The 20,429-nt window shown below is 35.9% G+C and overlaps 1 protein-coding gene and 1 long non-coding RNA gene across 5 annotated transcripts in view; one reads left to right on the top strand and one right to left on the bottom strand.

Annotated features, from left to right (window-relative positions):
- EML4 (EMAP like 4) overlaps positions 1–20,429 on the bottom strand; it is a 125,411-nt gene that overhangs the window by 9,311 nt on the left and 95,671 nt on the right. For all 4 annotated transcript variants that reach the window (XR_004326274.1, XM_032497395.1, XM_006179181.2 and 1 more), the window contains 6 exons: positions 14,313–14,464; positions 13,098–13,223; positions 12,881–13,012; positions 12,097–12,164; positions 2,956–3,044; positions 1,470–1,567 (listed from right to left, as the gene is read on the bottom strand). Coding sequence is in view for 3 of the 4 variants with exons in the window: in XM_032497395.1 (XP_032353286.1) it covers positions 1,470–1,567; positions 2,956–3,044; positions 12,097–12,164; positions 12,881–13,012; positions 13,098–13,223; positions 14,313–14,464 (665 nt within the window). In the remaining variant the exon portion in view is untranslated. The remainder of the gene's footprint in view (positions 1–1,469; positions 1,568–2,955; positions 3,045–12,096; positions 12,165–12,880; positions 13,013–13,097; positions 13,224–14,312; positions 14,465–20,429) is intronic.
- On the top strand, positions 13,210–18,899 carry LOC116668956. Its single transcript, XR_004326275.1, has 3 exons — positions 13,210–13,354; positions 14,185–14,227; positions 18,646–18,899. It is a non-coding gene; the product is annotated as an uncharacterized LOC116668956 (long non-coding RNA).

The following is a 20,429-nucleotide window of genomic DNA, read 5'->3' as shown; positions in this document are numbered from 1 at the left end:
CTGGAGTGCTACCTGTAAAATTTTATGATTCCACAAGATTATATTTGATAACACTCTTGTTTATTAAGGCATGGACTTTTCTAAAAGGTTGGGGTAAAAATTAAGAAAAATTTGGTGCTTGGTAAAGGTAAATTTAAGTAAATCTGAAAATTCCTTTCAGTAGAACATTTAATTTGATTGTGTTGTACAGTGAGGCACTATTACACTACTGTTTCATATCCCAAGTATTAAGATAATAAGTCAATTAAAAGATAGGATTTAAATAAATTAATGGATACTGATTCATAATTTTTGTCAAACTAAATAAACTATTTTGGATAAATTCTAAAACTATGTAATTGCTTATAGATCAGCTTATAGGCGGATGACAAAATACACCAAAAAAGAAAAGAAAAGAAAGTCTCTTCTTTGAATAGTAAATGACCTGGGTTTACTTATGTATATGCTTCTAAAAACTCATTCCCCTAAAACTGTTTTGTGATAAAGGCTGTTAAAGGATCTGTGCTAATTCATCAAGTGATTTGCTAATCCTAAATTGATTTGCTAACATAGATAACAAACTACCTCATTTCCTATAAAAATCATACTTAAATATATTGAGTACTTCTTAATCTGCCAAGCACTATTCTAAGTATTTTATATGCCTTGTTTTAATCTAGTAAAGTAGAAAGTACTATTATCTTCACTGAATAGATGAGAAAACCAAAGTAGAAGGTTTAAATAACTTGCTCAAGGTCACACTTGAGGTGGTGAAACGAAAATTAAAATCCATGTTGTCTGATCCCAAGTTTGTGCTCTCAGCTCCTACCTGCTTTTCTTGTCGTGCCCTTAGCTTAAATGTTTACTGTGAGGACAACGAACAAATCTTACATATATATTCCCCGTGCCTAGAACATCTTCCTAGTTAGCAGACTGCCTGCCATAAGGTAATTACTCAGTATGTCTACAGAATTGAATCCAATCTTCATCTTACAATGATAAACCAATCAGAAACGCAACAAATTAAAGGAAATAAGCTTCTGTTAATTCTCTTAATGCAGATGAATCGCCATATAAACTATGTTATTTTCAGCACTAGAGAGGTCACATAGGAAATTGCAGTGTCAAGGGTGGGCAGGATCATGAGACATTGAGATTAAAATGCGAGAGACACCCTTTCATCTCTGACTCACTCCATTTAAAAAAAGTGTTATTTTCCAAAGATTTCCTAAGGAAATAGCTTTGATTTAAGAAACTGCCTTAAAACTAGTTAGAGAGAGAAATATTAAACTCCCATGAAAGGAGAAATCTTTCTAGAGCATACATGGAACAGCTATACTCTGCTGTCAGGGAATCTCAGTTTTCAAAGATTGACATTAAGGTTTAAAGTTTAAAGCAGATACATCAATGTAAACATTTAACTCTCTTTCTAATAGAAGTAAAGATCTCCAACCACTTTACAGCTTAATTTCTTTCACTTCACTACTTACAGTGCACTTTCCATGTCTGCTATATTTTCTTCCATTTTCTGAGACTACATAGAGGTAAATAAAGTTGTCATGAGATCCTACAGCCAGGAAGGTGCCATCTAAAATCAAACAGGAAAAAATGTTGGCTAAGGAAATACACTGATAGGTTTATTTACTGTCACTTCACTGGACCTATACCAAATGACATTTTACAAATGTTGTTAAATCTCATCAACTTAACTATTATTTGGTGTTTAATGAATGAATCCTTCCATTACTAAGCAAAACCAAGTGGTCATCTGGTCCAGTACAAAACTCTCTTCTTGGAAATGCTCACAGGCCTTGGACTCTTCCCTTGGCCTCATCTCCTTTCTAGTTAGCTACAAACTGGCCCCAGGGAGGTTAACCTGCTTTTATGGGTCTAAGTATACAATATTCACATGGCAGGCAGAGTATACAATTGCTTGTTTCAGCCAAGCACATATGATCTCTTCAACTACAGGGTAGGCTCTCATGGGAAGGGACCATGTTCTCTTTTACGATCTACTCCATTATACTTACCATATAACAGATGGTCAATAAAGTCCATCTTTGAGTTTTAATTGCTACATCTGCAGTAATTATTTGCTGTTATAGCACTAAAAAAAAAAAAAAAAAAAAAAAAACCCAAAACAGAAAACCTTTCCTGCTTCAGGGTAACTGTTGCCAGGCTTATAGCTGGAAGCAAATACTTTTCCTTCCTTGTTCAACACAGAGAATAGTATTCTGGGCTTCCTTTGAAGCAATTTAGAAGTGATCAAAAAGGTCATTTGGACTCCATGCTGATCCAACAACTATTGGAACGTATTTTCGAATACAAGAAAACATCATTTGGACTAATTTCAGGGAAGAATGATGTGAATCAAATCCATATTAATGGGAAAAAGGAATTAGAATATCAAAGAAAATTAACATTTTGAATAAAGTACAAAAAGAATTATTCAAAATGGCTAAATGAACTGACCAAATCCTTATGAGTTGCTAAGTATTTTATCTAATTAACAAACCAACTGTTACTAAGTAACAGTAAAAATCAAGCTAGATTTTAAAGAACTTGAAGGCCTATAAAATGTGTACATTTTGAATAGTATAATTTCTTTTACATTCTGTTATATACAAAGAAGAGGTTACTAAATAGATTAACATTCAGCCTAATACCTATTCAAAAATCTGAGTATGTGTAGTTCCAAAAAAGTGGTATTTGATTGCACTGTATTCTGCTTTCAATTGCAAATGCAGTTGTAACAGTTTGCTCTAAATTTATGTTTGCTTGATGATTCAGAATGCTGTTTAACTTTGGCAGATCTTTTGCAGTTTCCTGCAGCAGAATTTAATCTGATGTTGGGGGACACATTCAATACTTAACAACTCTAGAGAGTAGAGGAAAAAGTAGTCGGCTTTACTGGAAGTGAAAATATGTAATTACAGAGAAATGCTGTGAATGCCAGGATGGGGTAAATCTGCCTACCTACTGAGTAGCGCATCACAGAGAGCTGTTCATTCCCGTCTGTGTGGATAGAAACTAGATCTCTGGTTTCTGCGTCCAGAACAAACCACCTGTTAAGAAGTAAAATCAAAGTTTTCTTTAGCTATTAGCATTTATAGAAAAAAATGGTTGCTGACTTTTTCTCCCTTTTTAAAAAGAAATTTATTAAGCAGAACATTTTTCCCTCTTCTAATGGTGAATTCATCTTGCAAAGTGTTGCTAGATACAATATAAATATACTTATATGGGCCTCAGCATACTCTCATTTCTATTTAGGTATTCACTGAATGCCAACAGTGTCTCTTTGCGAGACACAGTTCAAACAGAAAATGACAAGATGATCAGTGTTCTTGAAGATTACACTAGAGCCAGGGAAAAATAAACGAACAATTGAAAAGTAAACGAACAATTGAAACAAAGAACAATTAAGTGCCAACCCCACTGATGGTGACTATGTATAATAGAGGAACTCATAGAAGGAAAATGAATAATAGCAGACATAGAAAAACTTTTCACGAGGATGTAGAATATAGCTGAGCTGAACGCTGAGGGAAAGACATACAGGCAGTTCGGGCAGAAGAAGTGACAGCTGCAGCTGTGGAGGTGGGAAGGAGCAGGACAGTATGAACGTGGGAGGGAAAGGCAGAGGGTCATTCATTTGGTGTGATTTCAAAGGAACCAGCAGGGGACACTCTGCCTCTCCAATGCCCCCAACACCTGCACATGCAAACTCTTAAGTTCTTTGAGAGACAGTTTTTCATTCACATTTATAGGAAAAGTCAAAATGTAAAAGCCTCTTGAGAGGTTAAAACAATGACTGAAATCCAACTACATAATAAGTGACTCTTATCAGACCCTCTTCTAAAAGCACTTGAAGGAAGGGATGGTGCTTCAGAAGAGCATGGTGAGATAACTGGGTACAAAGCAAAGACTGGGAACTAAGGAAGGACAGCTAAGGGACAGATAAGGAAGAGGAGGGCAGGTTACAGACAGCATGCACAGCTGGCTGCAGGAGTTCAGAGCTGAGCACTGCCTGGCTCAGATCAGGCACTAAATAAGTATTTGTAGAATGTATAAATGAACACACATAAAGTAAGTCTGGAACATGACTAAGTTTTAGCAAAAATTATTTAATAGTAATGCAGAGTAATCCAGGAAGAAATGGTAGGCGTGGAAAGAATGGGACAAGATTACAAAAATAAAATCACTATCTTACTCTCATGTACTGGATGGAACAACAAGAGCAGCAAGTTTTATTTCTAATTCTTCAGATGGGAAAAATTCCACCAATAAAACAAATCATAATAACAGTTCCTTTTAATTTTGAAGCACTGTAACTAACACCTGGAAAGAGACCACTAAATTTAAAAAAATTTTATTTAGGAGAGAGGAAAGGCCCTAAAAGAATTAAAAAAAAAAAAGAATATTTGGTGATGTCGCTTAACATACCTCAACGTATTCAAGGTAGAAGATAAAAGACCAAAAGATCCCAACTTTTTGCCTATCACTGAAATCCCTCTCTAATTAAACGTGTTCATGAATGAATTAGTAACTTGTGAGCGGTGGACTGAAACTTCTATGTAGCTAATCAAGCTCATAAATACTGTCTCTTACCTAGGGAAGAAAAATAGCTTCTATTTGTAAATACTTGAGTTTATATAAACGAAAGCCAATCAGCAGGAAACTGGCACTTTGAAGCCCTGTGGTGAATGTCTGATCATTTCCATTTCCAAAGGTGAATAAGAAACACACTTTATTGCAGTTGGACAGTGCCCACAGATTATGGGTTTTGTCTGAGAATGTAATTCATTAATCAATTTTTATGGCTGCCACCGTGAAACTCCTCTGAGTCAAGAAATGCTAAAGCTGATGCCAAGTGAACTGCCTTTTCAAAACAGGGAACAAAATATCCCAAACTCAGATTGCACAGACACACCTAAATAACAGTGAGACATGGCACCACTCTGCAGGTATCAGGTTTCAGGTTTTAATGCGTTTATGAAAACTTTGCTATACTTTCTTAGGCATTTAAAATGATCAATTTTTATTTTGGAGAAGTTCCAACTGATACTGTCTTAAGACTGCTTCCAAGTCAGTTTAATTTTCCTAGGAAAACTGCAAACAATTTTGTCTCTTTGGAAACTCTCTTAAAAAGTAACTAAAAAAACTCCAGAATGTCTATTGGTATAATATGTAGAAACCTAAAACTCTGAGTCATTTACTGGTTAGAGATGGTAGCTCTCAAAAAAGAAAAAAAAACCCTGCCTACTTTTTCTGTTTCTTTACATATCAGGGATTAATTCTTCCACTTTTGGCAAGTAATTTTCAGTAATAATTAAATAACTTTGCTATTGAAAGTATACAACTTCCACATGGATCCCCAGCAATTATTTTAAAGCTCCCACCCTTTTCATCGCATGAGTTATGTTCTACCTTTAGAAAAGGCTTTCAGGCTCAGGACCTCTATCCCTAACAAAGGGATGCAGAGGATGACAACAAATCCTTTATTTTAGCAAAGGGAATTTCTAGAAATAATATTTAAGTTTTCACTGTGTTGAACTGTATTTTCAATGTAGTCTAGAGTATATACATTGGAGCTAAGGTTTTCCTTTAAGATAATTTGGAATCATTATGGGACTCTATATGATCTCAAGGACCTAATGGGTCTTTCTCAGAGATAGGAAAGCTTTGGCCACATATCTAAACTGTTATGACTTGTGAGTCAAGTACCTACACACAGCACCATCATTAACTTGATGATGACTTTTTAAAAAGACACTATATTGATTTGTTTAGAGGCAAAAAAGAATCATAAGATTTTACAGCTGGGAAGTATCATACTTTAAAGTCCCTGAATGAACATATAACTTTAAAATATGAGTTTAAAAATATTCATCATAATATAAAGTATGTCCTCTGGGTGGCAGGTTTGTAACTTTTCCCACCTGCTTCGTTATGAAGCTTCCACTTACAAGAACAGGGATGTGGCTTTTATAATCAGAAAACCACAGGGAAGAAAAGCCCAATTCAACCCTCTTACTTTATAAGTAAGAGCGCTGAAATCCTATGATGTCAAAGCACTTGACAAGCCACCAACCAACTAGTTAGTGGCAGAGCCAGGAGAGAGTGTCTGGCCCTTGTGCTTTTCACTACGTCACACCAAGGAAAGGTGTGATCCCATGGGAAGTGCTCGCTCTCTATCTCTGAGATACACTAACATTTAGAGATGCAGAGAAGAAAGGAGTCAGCAAAGGAGGCAGAATAGGAGTTTATAATCCAACTGGGGAGACAGTGAGTTCATACAGTAAATAGTTCAAAGTAAAACGAATTTCACAAGTACTAAGGATGATGAAGTTTCAGAGCAGGGAGTAATCACTAAGGATGGGGGCGTCTAGGACCTCGGCACATCAAATGTGGCGAGGACAGGTGGGGCATAAACAGGTGGAAAGGGGTAGGTAAGAAAACACAAAGAGGGCCGAAGTGTAAAGGACAACAACTTGACCATTCTGGGAGGCGTGGTGAGGGAGAGATTTTTAAATGGGCTTTAAAGGCCAGGCTAACAAGTTTGGATTCCACTGTTTAGGTATCAAGAAGCTTTTAGGAAAGTTCTAGTCCAGTTAGTTCATAGTTTCCTGAATTTGCTCAATCCATTCCTCCTGCTTGATATGAGCTCCTAACTCTTCACTGCTTCTTCAAGATTTCAGCGCTCCTTCAAGGCAGGACCCATCCCACCTCCTCTGGGAAGTGTTCTCTGACCACTAAGGCTCTCAGTCATTTCTCTGTTCATCTTCAAGCATTAGTGCCTGTTTATTCAAGTAATACTAAACTACAAATATGCCATGCTTGCTGTCTTTCTGTGTAGTATCTTATTAGGCTATAAGCTGCTCGGGTAGGGACCATGTCTCGTATTTCTTTGTGCCACTCCCTGCACATAGTGCTCCGCAGCCTGCCGGAGCTCAGAGCAACTCAGAACTGGAGCTACAACAAGGCAGAACTCAGGGAGATTCATGCTGATGGAGTTCAAAGACACTGTGCACCCTGGGGAAAAGTGAGCTCAGGAGTACCCACGGGCCAAGTTCAGCAACACCAAATTACAGGGGGAAAAAGCTATTCTTTTCTAATTAGAAGTTTTCTCTTTTAATTATGTCAAAGTGTCAACTAGTGCTAATACGCCTTTGACATTTCCCTTTTGAGCAGAAGGAACATTTCTTATGCTCAGAACCTTTCTAGTCAACAGTATCTGGTTAGAATTTGGTAACAGTACTTTAGCTACATTGCTGGTTTGCCAAGGTTACCTGTCAAATCAAAGTAACCTTTAAAAACTATATAAAAAAAATAATAAAAAAAGATGAGTTGAGCTGGATCCCCAGTCTCTCTAGGTCTAAGGTTCTGTGATTCCATGTCAAAAACTAAATGAAATTCTATACCTACCCACTCACCAGGCTCATTTTCCCAGTCTGCTTCCTCGTCAAAGCTGTCACTGTCAATACAGACCAAAACCTTGGGGTCTCCTTTGAAGTCACCTCTCTCAGTCTGCCCACTCCCCTTTCCATCCTATATGGTTATTATACACAGTATGTTCTATATACTGCCTCAATTCCATGGATTTCTTTCTTTGAAACAATTTCCAACTTTGCTTTTTATTCTCCCTACCATCACTTCAAGTCTACTGACTTCTCGAACTCTGGGTGTCTCACTTCCATTTATCAGCCTATATAATGACTATGGCAAAAAACTCCTGCCTCTAATACTATATGTTGGTTTGGAAATAGAACTGGATCCAACCAAGAACAGATTAAAGTTCTGTGCAAACTTCTTGGGGATTTTGTCTGAGCTAATACACACCTATCATCCTGATGGGATGGCAAATATAGTTGTCATTTCTCTAAGGCCTGTAAGTGGTATAAAGATTAAGTGCCTTTTGAGAAACTAGTTTCAAAAAACAGGAAGAGAAGAAATGATTAACTGGGGTCTTGGAAAAATCAAGCAAAATGTATCTTACCAATAATTCAGAGATTATAAACTTTCATGTTCATAATGGTTCAGGCTCACATATATTGTGAGCTTTATGAAGAATTTTAAATTCCACCAAGAAACACAAATTTTAAAAAGTGACAGAACATTATATTTGAAAATACGTGGTACGCCTAAGTGTGATTTATTAATTAAGTAGTTTATGAGTCATTGGTTCAATAAATCTAAAATTTCGATAACTTAATGACTAACAATTACTAGTATATACTAATTTTTATCCATTTATATGCTTTAAGTCTTCATTTTGGTTTAGAGGATATCAGCCTTATTTAAAGCCTAATGAAGTGCCAATATTGCCAATACCAAAACCAGACAAAGACATCACAAGAACACTATGGACAAACACCCCTTTATCAATATAGATGAAAAAAATCTTGAACAAAATACTAACAAACTGAATCCAGTAACATATAAAAAGAATTACATGACCAAGTAGGATTTATGTCAGGAACACAAGGTTAACATTTGAAAATGAATTTATGTAATACTCCATCTTAATAAAGGACAAAAATGATGTTATCTCAATAGACCAGAAAAGGCATTTGACAAAATCCAACATTTTTTCATGATTAAATAAAATTCTTCAGAATAAAGAGCATCTATGAAAAACCCACATTAACATGATACTTCATGGTGAAAGGCTGAATGCCTTCTCTCAGAACTAGAGAACAAGATCAGGATGACCACTCTTGCCACTTCTATTCAATACTGTACTGGAGGTTCTGGTCAGGACAGTTAGGCAAGAAAAAGAAAAACAATTCAGCTCGGAAAGGAAGAAAACTATTATTTGCAGATCACATGATCTTATATGTATAAAATCCTGAGGAATCCACTAAAACAAACTATTAAAACTAAGAAACGAGTTCAGCAGAGGTACAGGATACATGTAAGATCAATACACAAAAAGCAGTTGTATTTACATATTACCAGCAATGAATACTCCGAAAATGAGTGAGAAAACAATTCCATATAAAATGGCATCAAGAGAATGAAATACTTAGACATCATTTAACAAATGTGCAAATCTGTACCCTTAAAAACTAAAAACATCTTTGAAAAAAACTGAAGATCTAAATAAATAGAAAAATCCCTCCAGTCCATAAATTGGAAGACTTAATATTGTCAACATAGTGACAGTCCCCAAATTGATCTATAAAGAAAAAAAAAAATCCCTATCGAAATGCCAGCTAGCTTCTTTGAAGAAACTGACAAGCTGGTTTTAAAATTTGTGTGGAAATTCAAGGGATCCTTAATAGCAAAAACCATCTTGAAAAAGAACAAAGTTGGAGTACCCACATTTCCGGATTTCAAAACATTATGAAGCTATAATAATCAAGACTGCAGTATTGGCATAAGATGGACACACAGATCAATGTAATATAACTGGGAATCCAGATTGAATGGTCAACTGATTTTTGACAAGGGTGTCAATACCACTTACTGGGGAAAGAATAGTCTTTTCAGTCAATGGTGTTGTAACAATTGGATATCCACATGCAAAAGAATGAAGCTGGATATCTACCTCACGTCATATACAAAGATTAACTCAAGATGAATCACAGATCTAAAAGTAAGAGCTAAAACTATAAAACTCTTTGAAGAAAACATAGTAGTAAATCCTTATGACCAAAGACAAGAGAAAGAGTAGATAAATGGGACTATGTAAAATTTAAAACTTGTGCAACAAATGTTACCATCAAGAAAGTGAAAAGACAACCCTTGGAATGAGAAAATATTTGTAAATCACATATCTGATAAGGTACTGAGGGGGCAGGTATAGTTCAAATGGTAGAGTGCATGCTTAGCATACACAAGGCCCTGGGTTCAATCCCGAGTACCTCCTCTAAAAATAAATAAACCTAATTACCTCCAACCCCCTCCTCAAAAAACAAAAAAACCCCCTAAACTGATAAGGTACTATATCCAGACTATATAAAGAACTCTTACAACTCAACAATAAAAAGGCAAACCAATTTAAAGATGGGCACAGGATATGAATAGATATTTCTCTAAAGAGGCTATACAAGTGGCCAATAAGCAGATGAAAAAGATATTCAACATCATTAGCCATCAGAGAAATGCAAATCAAAACCACAATGAGGGGAGAGGGTATAGCTCAGTAGTAGAGCTCCTGCTTAGCATGGACTAGGTCCTGGGTTCAATCCCCAGTACCGCCACTTTAAATAAATGAATGAATGAGTAAATAAATCAATCAAATTATCCATCCCCTGCAAACAACAACAACAACAACAACAACAACAACAACAACAAACCCACAATGAAAAAGCATTTCACACCCACTAGGATGGCTATAATCAAAACACAGGCAATGACAAGTGTTGGCGAGGGTGTGGAGAAACTGGAACCCTCATACTTTACAGGTAGAATTGTAAAATGATGTAGCTGTTGTGGAAGACAATTTGGTAGCTCCTCAAAATGTTACACAGAGTTATCAGCAACTCTATCCCTTGGTATAAAGCCAAGAGAGTTGAAAATATATGTCCACACAAAAACTTGTGTATGACTGCATTATTCACAGGAGTCAAGAAGTGGAAATAACTCAACTGATAAAGAGGTGTATCCATACAGCAGAGTATTTGGTGACAAAAGGGAATGAAATACTTATACATGCTATACAACGTGGATGAACCTTCAAAACAATGTTGAGTAAAAGAAATTAGTCACAATGACCACATATTGTATGATTCTGTTTATATGAAATGTCCAGGATATGCAAACCTATAGTAACAGAAAGTAGATCAGCTGCTCACGCCTGGAAGTGGGGGGAGGTAATGAGGAGAGACTGCTAACTGGCTCAGAGTTTCTTTCTGGGTTAATGAAAATGTTCTGAAATTAGCTTGTGACGAAGGTTGTTACAACCCTGTGAACTTCCTAAAAACTACTGAACTGTAGAAATGGGTGAATTTTATGGTATATGAATGGTATCTCAATAAAACTGTTGAAAAAGAATCCTTACTATATGAGGATTAGCAATGTTAAGGAAGTACTAGGTACACTTAGGGCCATGAATTTTTTCACCTTAGAAATTATATCAGTAATACATTCTTTTAAAATGATAATTTTATTTATCATTGTGATAATATATTCACACTTGTGCTTACTTCTTGATTATAAGAAATAGAAGATTTCCAGATCTGGATGTGAGGGCATCTTTAAACATTTCTGCTAGTCACCTTTTCTGGATCATGCACAATTTGGATACGCGTTTCATTATACTAAAAACAAAATTCCTTGCTCCGAGTGTGACTTTTTTCAAGCTTAAGGTCAGTGATAATCTGAATGGCTACACTGAGGAATTTTCAGTTTTAGACAGTACAGGCAGGCATTCACAGACCCGTGTAAAAAATAATAAAGGAGAACGTTTTCTTAAGAATCAACAGAATCTAATTAGGTATGAAACCAAATTTAGGAGTTATGTATAAAATGAACGCTGATAACTACATCTCCCCTAGATTCTAAATAATCCCCAACTCCATACCAGAAAGAACAGACAGCAGTTCTTATTTAGTTACTGCATCACTCATTCATAAGGTGTTTTCTACTCATCTCCAAGAGGAAACCGGCTTAACTTTAGCTTAAGTCACTTAAATTAAGTGACTTCTCATTTTAAGCCTGTTCATGATGAAGCTTTAATATAAACAGTTATACTCAATATTAGAAAGTAATTTCAGTTAGTTGAATCAGATCAGTTTTTCCTTAAAAACTGGGGCTCTGTATGTACACGTATGCCTATATTGTACATTCATCCAGTGAAGGGGTGAGTCTTAACGATTCACGTCCTTCTAGCCCTTACTACTCCATTTGGTGTTTAACTCCTTCTTATATATAGTGGGGTTTCTGCTTTGCACTCTGATGTAGCCTGAATGCCCACAATAGTGTCTAACAAATGGTAGGTGCTCAATGAATAATAACTGAATGACTGAGTATATACAACAGAAAGAGCAACAAGTATATAACTGTGCCATTTAGAAGATTAATTCTCCAGATCAGATTGTGAACATGCCTGAATAACGGTTACACATCCCACCAGTTTGATCACTCAGCTCACATTTCCCTTAAAGACCCTACCTGCCTGAGTGCGTTCCTATGGCCACCACTGTGCCACTTGGATGAAAATCTGCACAGTGTCCTGGTTCCTAGAAGAGAGACAGACAGCTGTTGGGGAGTACATGAGAAAGTCTCCCTAGATCTATGGGAATAGTGGCAAAACATATTTGAAAATAACTTGTTTCACATAAACATGGAATCCCAATCAACTTTATCATAGCCAATGGGAAATACCACATGGACATGACAGGAAAAAGAATTTCAGAGCAGGAAGGGGACATGCTGGCAGAGTGGTGGGGGAAAGGACAACCAGCTTGTGGCTAGGCACCGGAACAATGGTAAGGCTAATAACAAACACCTGTACAGTTCTTTAGAGTCTGCAAAGAACGTGTCTACACCTTTTAGGCTAGAAAAGGTGGCTATCTGGGTGGGGTAGGGAGAACATACAGTAAGAGACCAACCCAAAAAGAAGACAGTAGAGTCTGTTAGTGAGCAGTCCTTACTGAAAACTGCACCACCACCAGAGGCCTAAACTTTCCCAGAACAATTAATGCTCTATAAAGATGTGAAATATTTTTGATTTTTACTAGAAAAATTGAGCTCTGTCCTGTTAATTTGCTTTTTTGGAGTGGGTTCATGTTGTACTTTGTGCATAAACACTCTCCCCTTTCCCCTTCCCCTTTACTGAGTTATGTAAATACATCTGGTTTTAATCAATGCTGAGTCCTTTTTGCTTTGCTGCTATCAACTGCCAGTTTAGGGAGTTTCTGTGGGGAGATTATTATCATATTTTTGCTTTACTCACATCTACGAGCCTGGTCCATTCCAGCCTGTGTTCCACTGAGTTCCACATGCACACCTGTCTGTCCTGAGCACATGTCAAGAGCAAATCTTTGAAGGGATGTGTGGCAAGACCCCAAAGCTCATCTGTATGACCCTGAAAATGAAATACATCCAGTGTAATAAGAAACAAAGGGTATCATCAGAAATATTCAGGCAATGGTTAAAATCATACAACTTACCTGTACTTCTATTTGGAAGCCGTCATTAAACGTTCCCCGTAAAATAAAGTTCCGTGATGTGCCTACCAAAAATTGATCTGCCTTTCCTTCTGCTACAGCTCTGATTGTTCCATACTGATCAGGAACCTAAAAAAAAAAATTTGTAAAGTCACCATACACATACTCACCTGCATTAGTTATCACTTGAAGACTGCTGTTATAGCTGGAAGCAATGATGGAGTAATAAATGACAGAACTTCAAATTTGAAAATAATAAGGTAAAATCTTATGCTAATAAATGATGTGTTCAATTACATTTTATTACACAGAAGTTATAATGCATTACCAACATTCTTTGCTTCAATTATTAATTCATCTTTTATATAATTTCAAGAGTTAAGGATTAGGAGTAGGAGATAAAAGGGTAAGTTCTAGTAGATCACATGAAAACTGTGGTCTCATTTTATTACTTACTGGTTATATTATTTTGGGTTAAGTCATTTGGCCTGAGACAAATTTCTTTCTCTGTAATACAGGGATATATTTTCTTGGAAATGAAGCCTAAAAGCAGTACTATCAGAATGCTGTTTTTCAGAGGAGATTCTGTCTGCAAAGCACGTTATATGTAGACAAGACTGAGCATAAATTCAACATTTAAGTCATGAAAATATGGAAGCAATATTAAACTGTGAGATTTGCCTTTGCTCTGACAATCATTGATCTAAAACACTTCTTAGCTAAATCATCTCCTGAGATCTCAATTCAATTAGCATACTTTTACTGAGCACATAACACCTGTCAGGTTTTATGGATATGCTTGGTTCATGGCATGAAGCAGACATACACAATTGGCATTATCATTAAGCCCAATGTTTAGAAGATATTTTTTCAAGTTTTAAATAAAATTAAACTGGTCATCTTGTATACCTTGAAGCAGGATACACTATTCGATGAATGTTAAATTTTAAGTTTGTATGGTTATATTTTTGGATCACTAAAAAATAACCTGAGAAATAAGTAACAGCCACTTAATTATTCTGCACATTTTTCTTATTCCTTCAAATTATTTTGTTTAGTGAATGATCCTTTTTCTCTTGTTTATTTCAAGGGAATAAAATGACAAGAATGTACATCAAATTTCCCAGAAAAGTGTAAGTTATCTTAATGTGGGGTAAAAATACATGAGTTTAGAGGGTTTAACATCGAAAAATTTTTATGTTCCATTTTCATCCTTACCTCTATTTCTCTTTCAGGATTCAGATCATGATCCCACAGAATTATTTTTCTGTCTTTTCCACCTCCAGTTAATAACATCCCATTTCTCATCTGACAAAGTGTAAACACACTGCCATCATGAGCTTTGATTTGTTTACTGATCTGATAAACACCTAATATGATGAGGAAAAAATAAAAACACTAGTGATAATATTTTCCATCAAATTTTAGTGTCTTTCTAGAAGAAAACTTTAGCAGAACTACAGAGTGAATAAGCAAAAGTTTCTATAACTCAACAATCAAAAAACTGTTTTCAGCAATCTTCTGCAAGGCAGGTAGTAATGCTTAATACAACCTTTTGCATTCCTGTCAATATTTAGCTACTTAGAAAATATTTCGAAATACATTTTTACAAAAAGGTAACTAATACAGTGATAATTTCACAGACAACAGAGGCTACACTAGCCTCAGAACTTAACTATCTCTTATAATCATCTCATACAGTGGTTAGGGATAGGGATTACTCTTCTAATTTTAGAACTAAGGAAACATAGATGTAGATTTGGCTTAACCAACACCACATAGTTAGCTAGTGACAAAGTTGTCACTAGGACTCATGTTTCTTTACTCAATGTTCCTTTAAGTTTGCAAAAAAGCCTTCATTTCCTGCTGGGAAGAACCATTAATATTTAACATTTAACCACTGTTGACCTGGAGGCCTTCTGCTCTGCCAAGGATAACCCCTTTTATTTGCTGAGATATAGGGCACCGGGGAAGGTATAGGCAGGGGAGGCACTGGCGGCTTGGAGAAGTGACTTTTGACCAACCAAAGTATTTTAAAAACTGATTCAGCTATACCAATGTAAAGCTGAATGACAGCCCAGCTTTCTTGTATATTTGAAAGTTGCTAAGATAGTACATCTTAAAAGTTCTTATCACAAGAAAAAAATCTAACTATGTGAAGTGATGACGTTAACTAAACTCACTGTGGCAATCATTCTGCAATATAGACAAAACAGTATGTTGTATACCTTAAGCTTATACAATGTTATATGTCAGTTATATCTCAAAAAGACTGGAAAAAATTGTTCATATTCTAAAACTGTTCATTAACTGATAAATGGATAAATAAAATGTGGTATGTTCAGATCATGGAATATTATTCAGCCACAAAAAGGAATCAGGTACTAATACATTCTGTAACATGGATGAATTTTGGAAAAATTAAGGTTTAAGTGAAATAAGCCAATTACAAAAGATCACACATTGTATGATTCCATTTTTATAAACTGTCCAACACAGGCAAATTCATAGAGACCAAAAGTAGACAAGTTGGTGCTAGGCACTGAGGGAAGGGAGGAATGGGAAGTGAGTGCTAATGGATAGTGTTTCTTTTTGGGGGTGATAAAAATGTTCTGAAGTTAGAAAGTGGTGATGGCTGCACAATGCTGACTAAATTAAAAATCACTGAACTGTACATTTTAGAAGAGTGAATTTTATGGTATGTGAAGTATATCTCAATAAAGCTGTTACTGAGATTGTTCATTTTTACTCATCTATTTGAGCTGCCATTAAATTGTTAAAATTAAATAAAATTTGTAGGGCTTTGGTATCCTAAAAAATTTATACTACAGCTGACTCTCAAAATTACTCAGTGTGAGGCTGCTAGGGGTACAAATACTTAATAGATGGGTATATTTGGCAGTGAGAAAGGAAAGGGTTTGCCTAATTTGGAGTAGAGCTTGCCTTATTCAGCAGAGCTGGGAGCAGAACTCCAACAAACTTGCTATTCAGGTCAACTGCCTCGGCTCACATCAACATTCATCACCTAAAAATACTTTAAACATTGAACAACATGACTGTGACCAGTAGGACAGCCAGCCAATTATCTATCATGGATCTGATGTGACCAAGAGAGAAAGAACATCTGAGAGATGTGAATTTTCTGGGAGTATTGCTAGCTTTATTTGGGCATTTAAAAGTGGAAAAAAGGGAGAGCAAAGGGCTTATTTTCTCATGCATGGTCAAATTAATATGAGTAGTCTGAAAGTACCATGGTACCATGTAAAAAATTACAAAAAAAGCAGAGGTGTGGCATTTCACAGCTCTCCATCAGAATGTAAGAAAATGAAATACAGTTTTTTATTTTTAATTCAGCCTTCCATACTTCTAAACATGCCAAAAATCTTGTTAAACACTTAAGATCTTCCTAGAAAGATGGAATCTTAGGAAACAGAAAATAAAACAGAAGGACAAATGTTTCATCAGGAATAAAAATACTTAATATAAGTAGTCAACACTGTGAGATTCCCACTTTCCACTTCCTATTCCAGGATAGTTATTTCCTGAGGAGGACCTATATTAAAGCTAAAAAAAAAAAAATATCTGTGCTTTAAATTTAAATTACCAAAGGTTCCTTTAGATAGTATTTACCTATAAAACAAATTTACAGTCCAAGATTCCCTTCTCATGAGCCTATATTTCTGACATTCTAGTTTAAGCCAAATGTTTGAAATACCTGCCAAGAAAAATAATTATCCTTGAATTTAAAAACCTATTATACCTCCAGGCACAATCATGGCCAAGTGTATCCAAGCTTAATTGCAAATTCCCCCTTTCTTCTCAACTCTAACAGAAACAAAGTTTCCATAAAAAGCAAGTTTACCTTGACTGCCAAAAAAAGATCATTTGGAAGGCTTCCTTTGCCTGTTTAACTACAGAATCAAATGTCAGGGAGACTTTGAAATTTATGTTATATTCTCAGCAAAGGGCAAACGGGCCCATGTTGACTATTTGGAGAGCAGGCAAAATGCTGGTGTTTCTTGGTTCCTTAAAGGAACTTGGCAAAGATTTAAGAATAATGAACATTTTATGGTAGTGTAGATACTCTCAACTTCCCCCTCTCCCACTTAAAAATTACGAATTATTCACATAAGAATAATTTTGAACTATTTCATGTATGTCGGAAATAACAAATACCTTGTATCCATGTAAGAAAAATACTGAAACAACCTAAGTGTTGATCGAAAGATGAATGGATAAAGAAAATGTGGCATGTTCATACACATACACACAGACACACACACACATACAGAGGAATGAAAAAGAAGGAAATCCAGCCATAGCAACATGGATGGACCTTGAGGACACTATACTAAATGCAGTAAGTCAGAGAAAGACAAATTTTATATGATCTCACTCACATGTGGAATCTAAGAGAAATGAACTCACAGAAGCAGAACAGACCAGTGGTTGCCAGAGGTGGGGCAGGAGAAGGTGGTCAAAAGGTACAAACTTCCAGTTATAAGTTATAAAGATTCAACACATAGCATCATGACTATAGTTAACAATACTGTACTGTGTATATTTGAAAGTTGCCAAGGCAGCAGATCTCAAAAGTTCTTATCACAAGAAAAAAATATAACTGTGAGGTGATGTTAACTAAACTTATTTCAGTAATCATTTTACAATATATACAGTTATCAAGTCATTATGTTATATACCTTAAACTACAATATTATACATTATAAATGTTGTAAAACTGGAAAAAAGAAGTAGAAAATAATAATTACTTTGAAGATTTCTATTAATTTACATTTAAGGTAAGGAAAATGGTTTGGAAGCAAGGAGAAAATATGCAGAGCTTATGAGGCATAAAACAGTTTTGGTTTGTCTGTTATTTACTAGAATAAAAGGATTAGCTATGAAATTATACTTCTGCCATCCAAAAATGTCCCTTTATCAATTCGTGATATCACAGTATACTCAAATTTTGGCTGGTAAGACTGCCATCAGTACAGAAATATCATTTTAGGGAATACGCAAACTAGATCAATTTACTAAAATTTCTGGCAAGAATTTAAAAATAGAAACTAAGAGCTTGTGTTCTGATCTGGGCCCAAACCCTTTCCAGCTATACTTACATAACTGGAAACACCAAATATAAAGGAAAAACCTACATTCTCAGCAAGTTTGCCCGTAATAGGGTCAGTCATGTAGCAGATTTCAAGTGCCCAGTAGTTTACAAGATTAGAATTTCTTTTTGTGCATATTCAGATTTTCTTTGCACAAAGGTTAAGCCACAAGTTTTTCAGACAAAAAACCAAACTAAAAACAACCTCTGAACCTCTCTGCCTGCCTCTCACCCCACAGGCTAAAATAAAGCTAGTGAAGGGTTACACGTATACCCAAACTCTGCTCAGTGGTAGGACAACATGTCAACAATTTAAGTCACTGTTTTGATATACAATGCTATTCCTGGCATTTCTTATACTGAATAAATGTTAAGGTAAAAGACAAGAGAGGTCAGTGGGGAAGGAGCTGATAATACCATTCTTCTTTCTTTTCCCTTAAGGATCTTCAACTCAGAGCTTCTGGGTCGGTGAACACTCAGAGGTTTGGGGAGAGTGGCCTGCCTGGAGAGGGCATGGCACCTCTGCACCCCTTTCCCATGCCTTGCCCTGCGCATCTTTCCCATCTGGCTGTTCCCGAGTTATCTCCTTTTATCATAAACTGGTGGTGTACTTTATGCTGGCCACAGTGCTCAGGTCATGTGTCAGTCCTGGAAGGAATCTGACATGACGATGCCTCAAACTGCACATATGGTTATTTGCTCGCACTAAAGATGACAGTGAAATACTTGGAAGGTCATCAAACTGAAGTCAGAGAACCCCTTTCAATTGCTAGCTCTGAAGACTTTGGGTTAATTAATAAATGCCTTCAATTCTTAGTATCTTTGTATGAGAAAAGGGCTGTGAAGTGGAATAAGATGATGTCACAAATATAAACAATCTGGAACAGGGGCACAATAAATGCTGAACTTGCACCTTAACAGCCTGGGGTATTCAGCAACTCCAACGTAACATTTAGGTTTTTGTTGTTTTATTTCGACAAAAAGTCAACTGAATGATGTTTTATTCCCGGCTCAGCAGTTAAGTTTTTAAGTGTGGTACAGAAGAAATAGAAAACTGTGTTGGAAAATTATTTTAAACTAAATTATTAATGTTCTAAGTCTTACTAGAAACAAGCAAATGACTTATTTTTTGGTATAAAAAATATACAGATACTCATACTGAATTTTTCATTTCAGGTAAAAATACACATGGATTTCTATCTCCTAGTTTTCTTTCTTTCTTTTTTAATCATGTGAATTTCCTTTGAGAGAACTGTTTTGTTCCCAGCATCAATAAACTTGAAAACGTCTACCTTTGTTTACCATTTTGAATAACTGTTTCTGATCACAATGTGAAACAGCTCAAAGATGCCATCCTTCCTATTTAACTGCTAGACACAGTACACTACACAAATTAAATCTACATAAGTATCTGTTGATCAATGATGTATATGTATATTATAAAAAGTTTGGTAATTTCAGATTTTGAGCATTAAAAGTAATCTCTATCCTACATTAAAAAACTTCTGAACCCACTGCAATTCTTTTTAAATGTGATTTTTAAAACCTAAACTGAATGAGAGAGGCTAAGAATGCATGGCCAATAATGGAGATCAGGGGTCACTGGTAACACAACTTGAAGTTTGTTGTTTTTTTTTTTTAACTTCTGAACACATCTAATTCAATTCAACCGCCAAACTTAAAAATTCAGGTGAACAGAAATGGAAAACACTAATCTAGTATATCTCCTAAAAAATACAGTATAAAAATCTTCACAATCATAAGACACCTACAATTCTATATTCAAATTCCACATTTTAGTGAAAATGATGCTGTCATCAGTACTACTCAACTTTTACTCCTACAGTGACACCCAAAGGTAAGATTAAAGTCATTTCCTTAATAAAACGTTTAACAAATAATTTTCAAACAGCTAGTACCAAGTGCCAGACAACGTGCTGGCCCTGAGAAAGTCTATCTGGGAAGCCAAGACATGTAAATTGGGTCTTTCCTTCCAAGCAGGGAGACAAGGGTTCTGCTATTCGTAGGTCACTTGGGATTTCCTGGTCTGCTGCAGAGGCTCCAGAAAGACAAAGGGAAGGAGTGTTTCAGTGTTTAATGTGAGGCAGATAAGGGAAGCAAGGGGCATGCTGCTCCGCCAATCCCCCGGGGAGGTGTCTCAGGAACCCTAGGTTGGTTCCACGTCGCCTTTGTCTCTCCTTTTTGGGGGCAACTCACAGACAGAC

The sequence above is a fragment of the Camelus ferus genome, chromosome 15 (assembly GCF_009834535.1).
Source record: "Camelus ferus isolate YT-003-E chromosome 15, BCGSAC_Cfer_1.0, whole genome shotgun sequence".
In the NCBI taxonomy this organism is placed as follows: domain Eukaryota; kingdom Metazoa; phylum Chordata; class Mammalia; order Artiodactyla; family Camelidae; genus Camelus; species Camelus ferus.
This window is presented reverse-complemented; position numbering and strand designations above follow the sequence as displayed.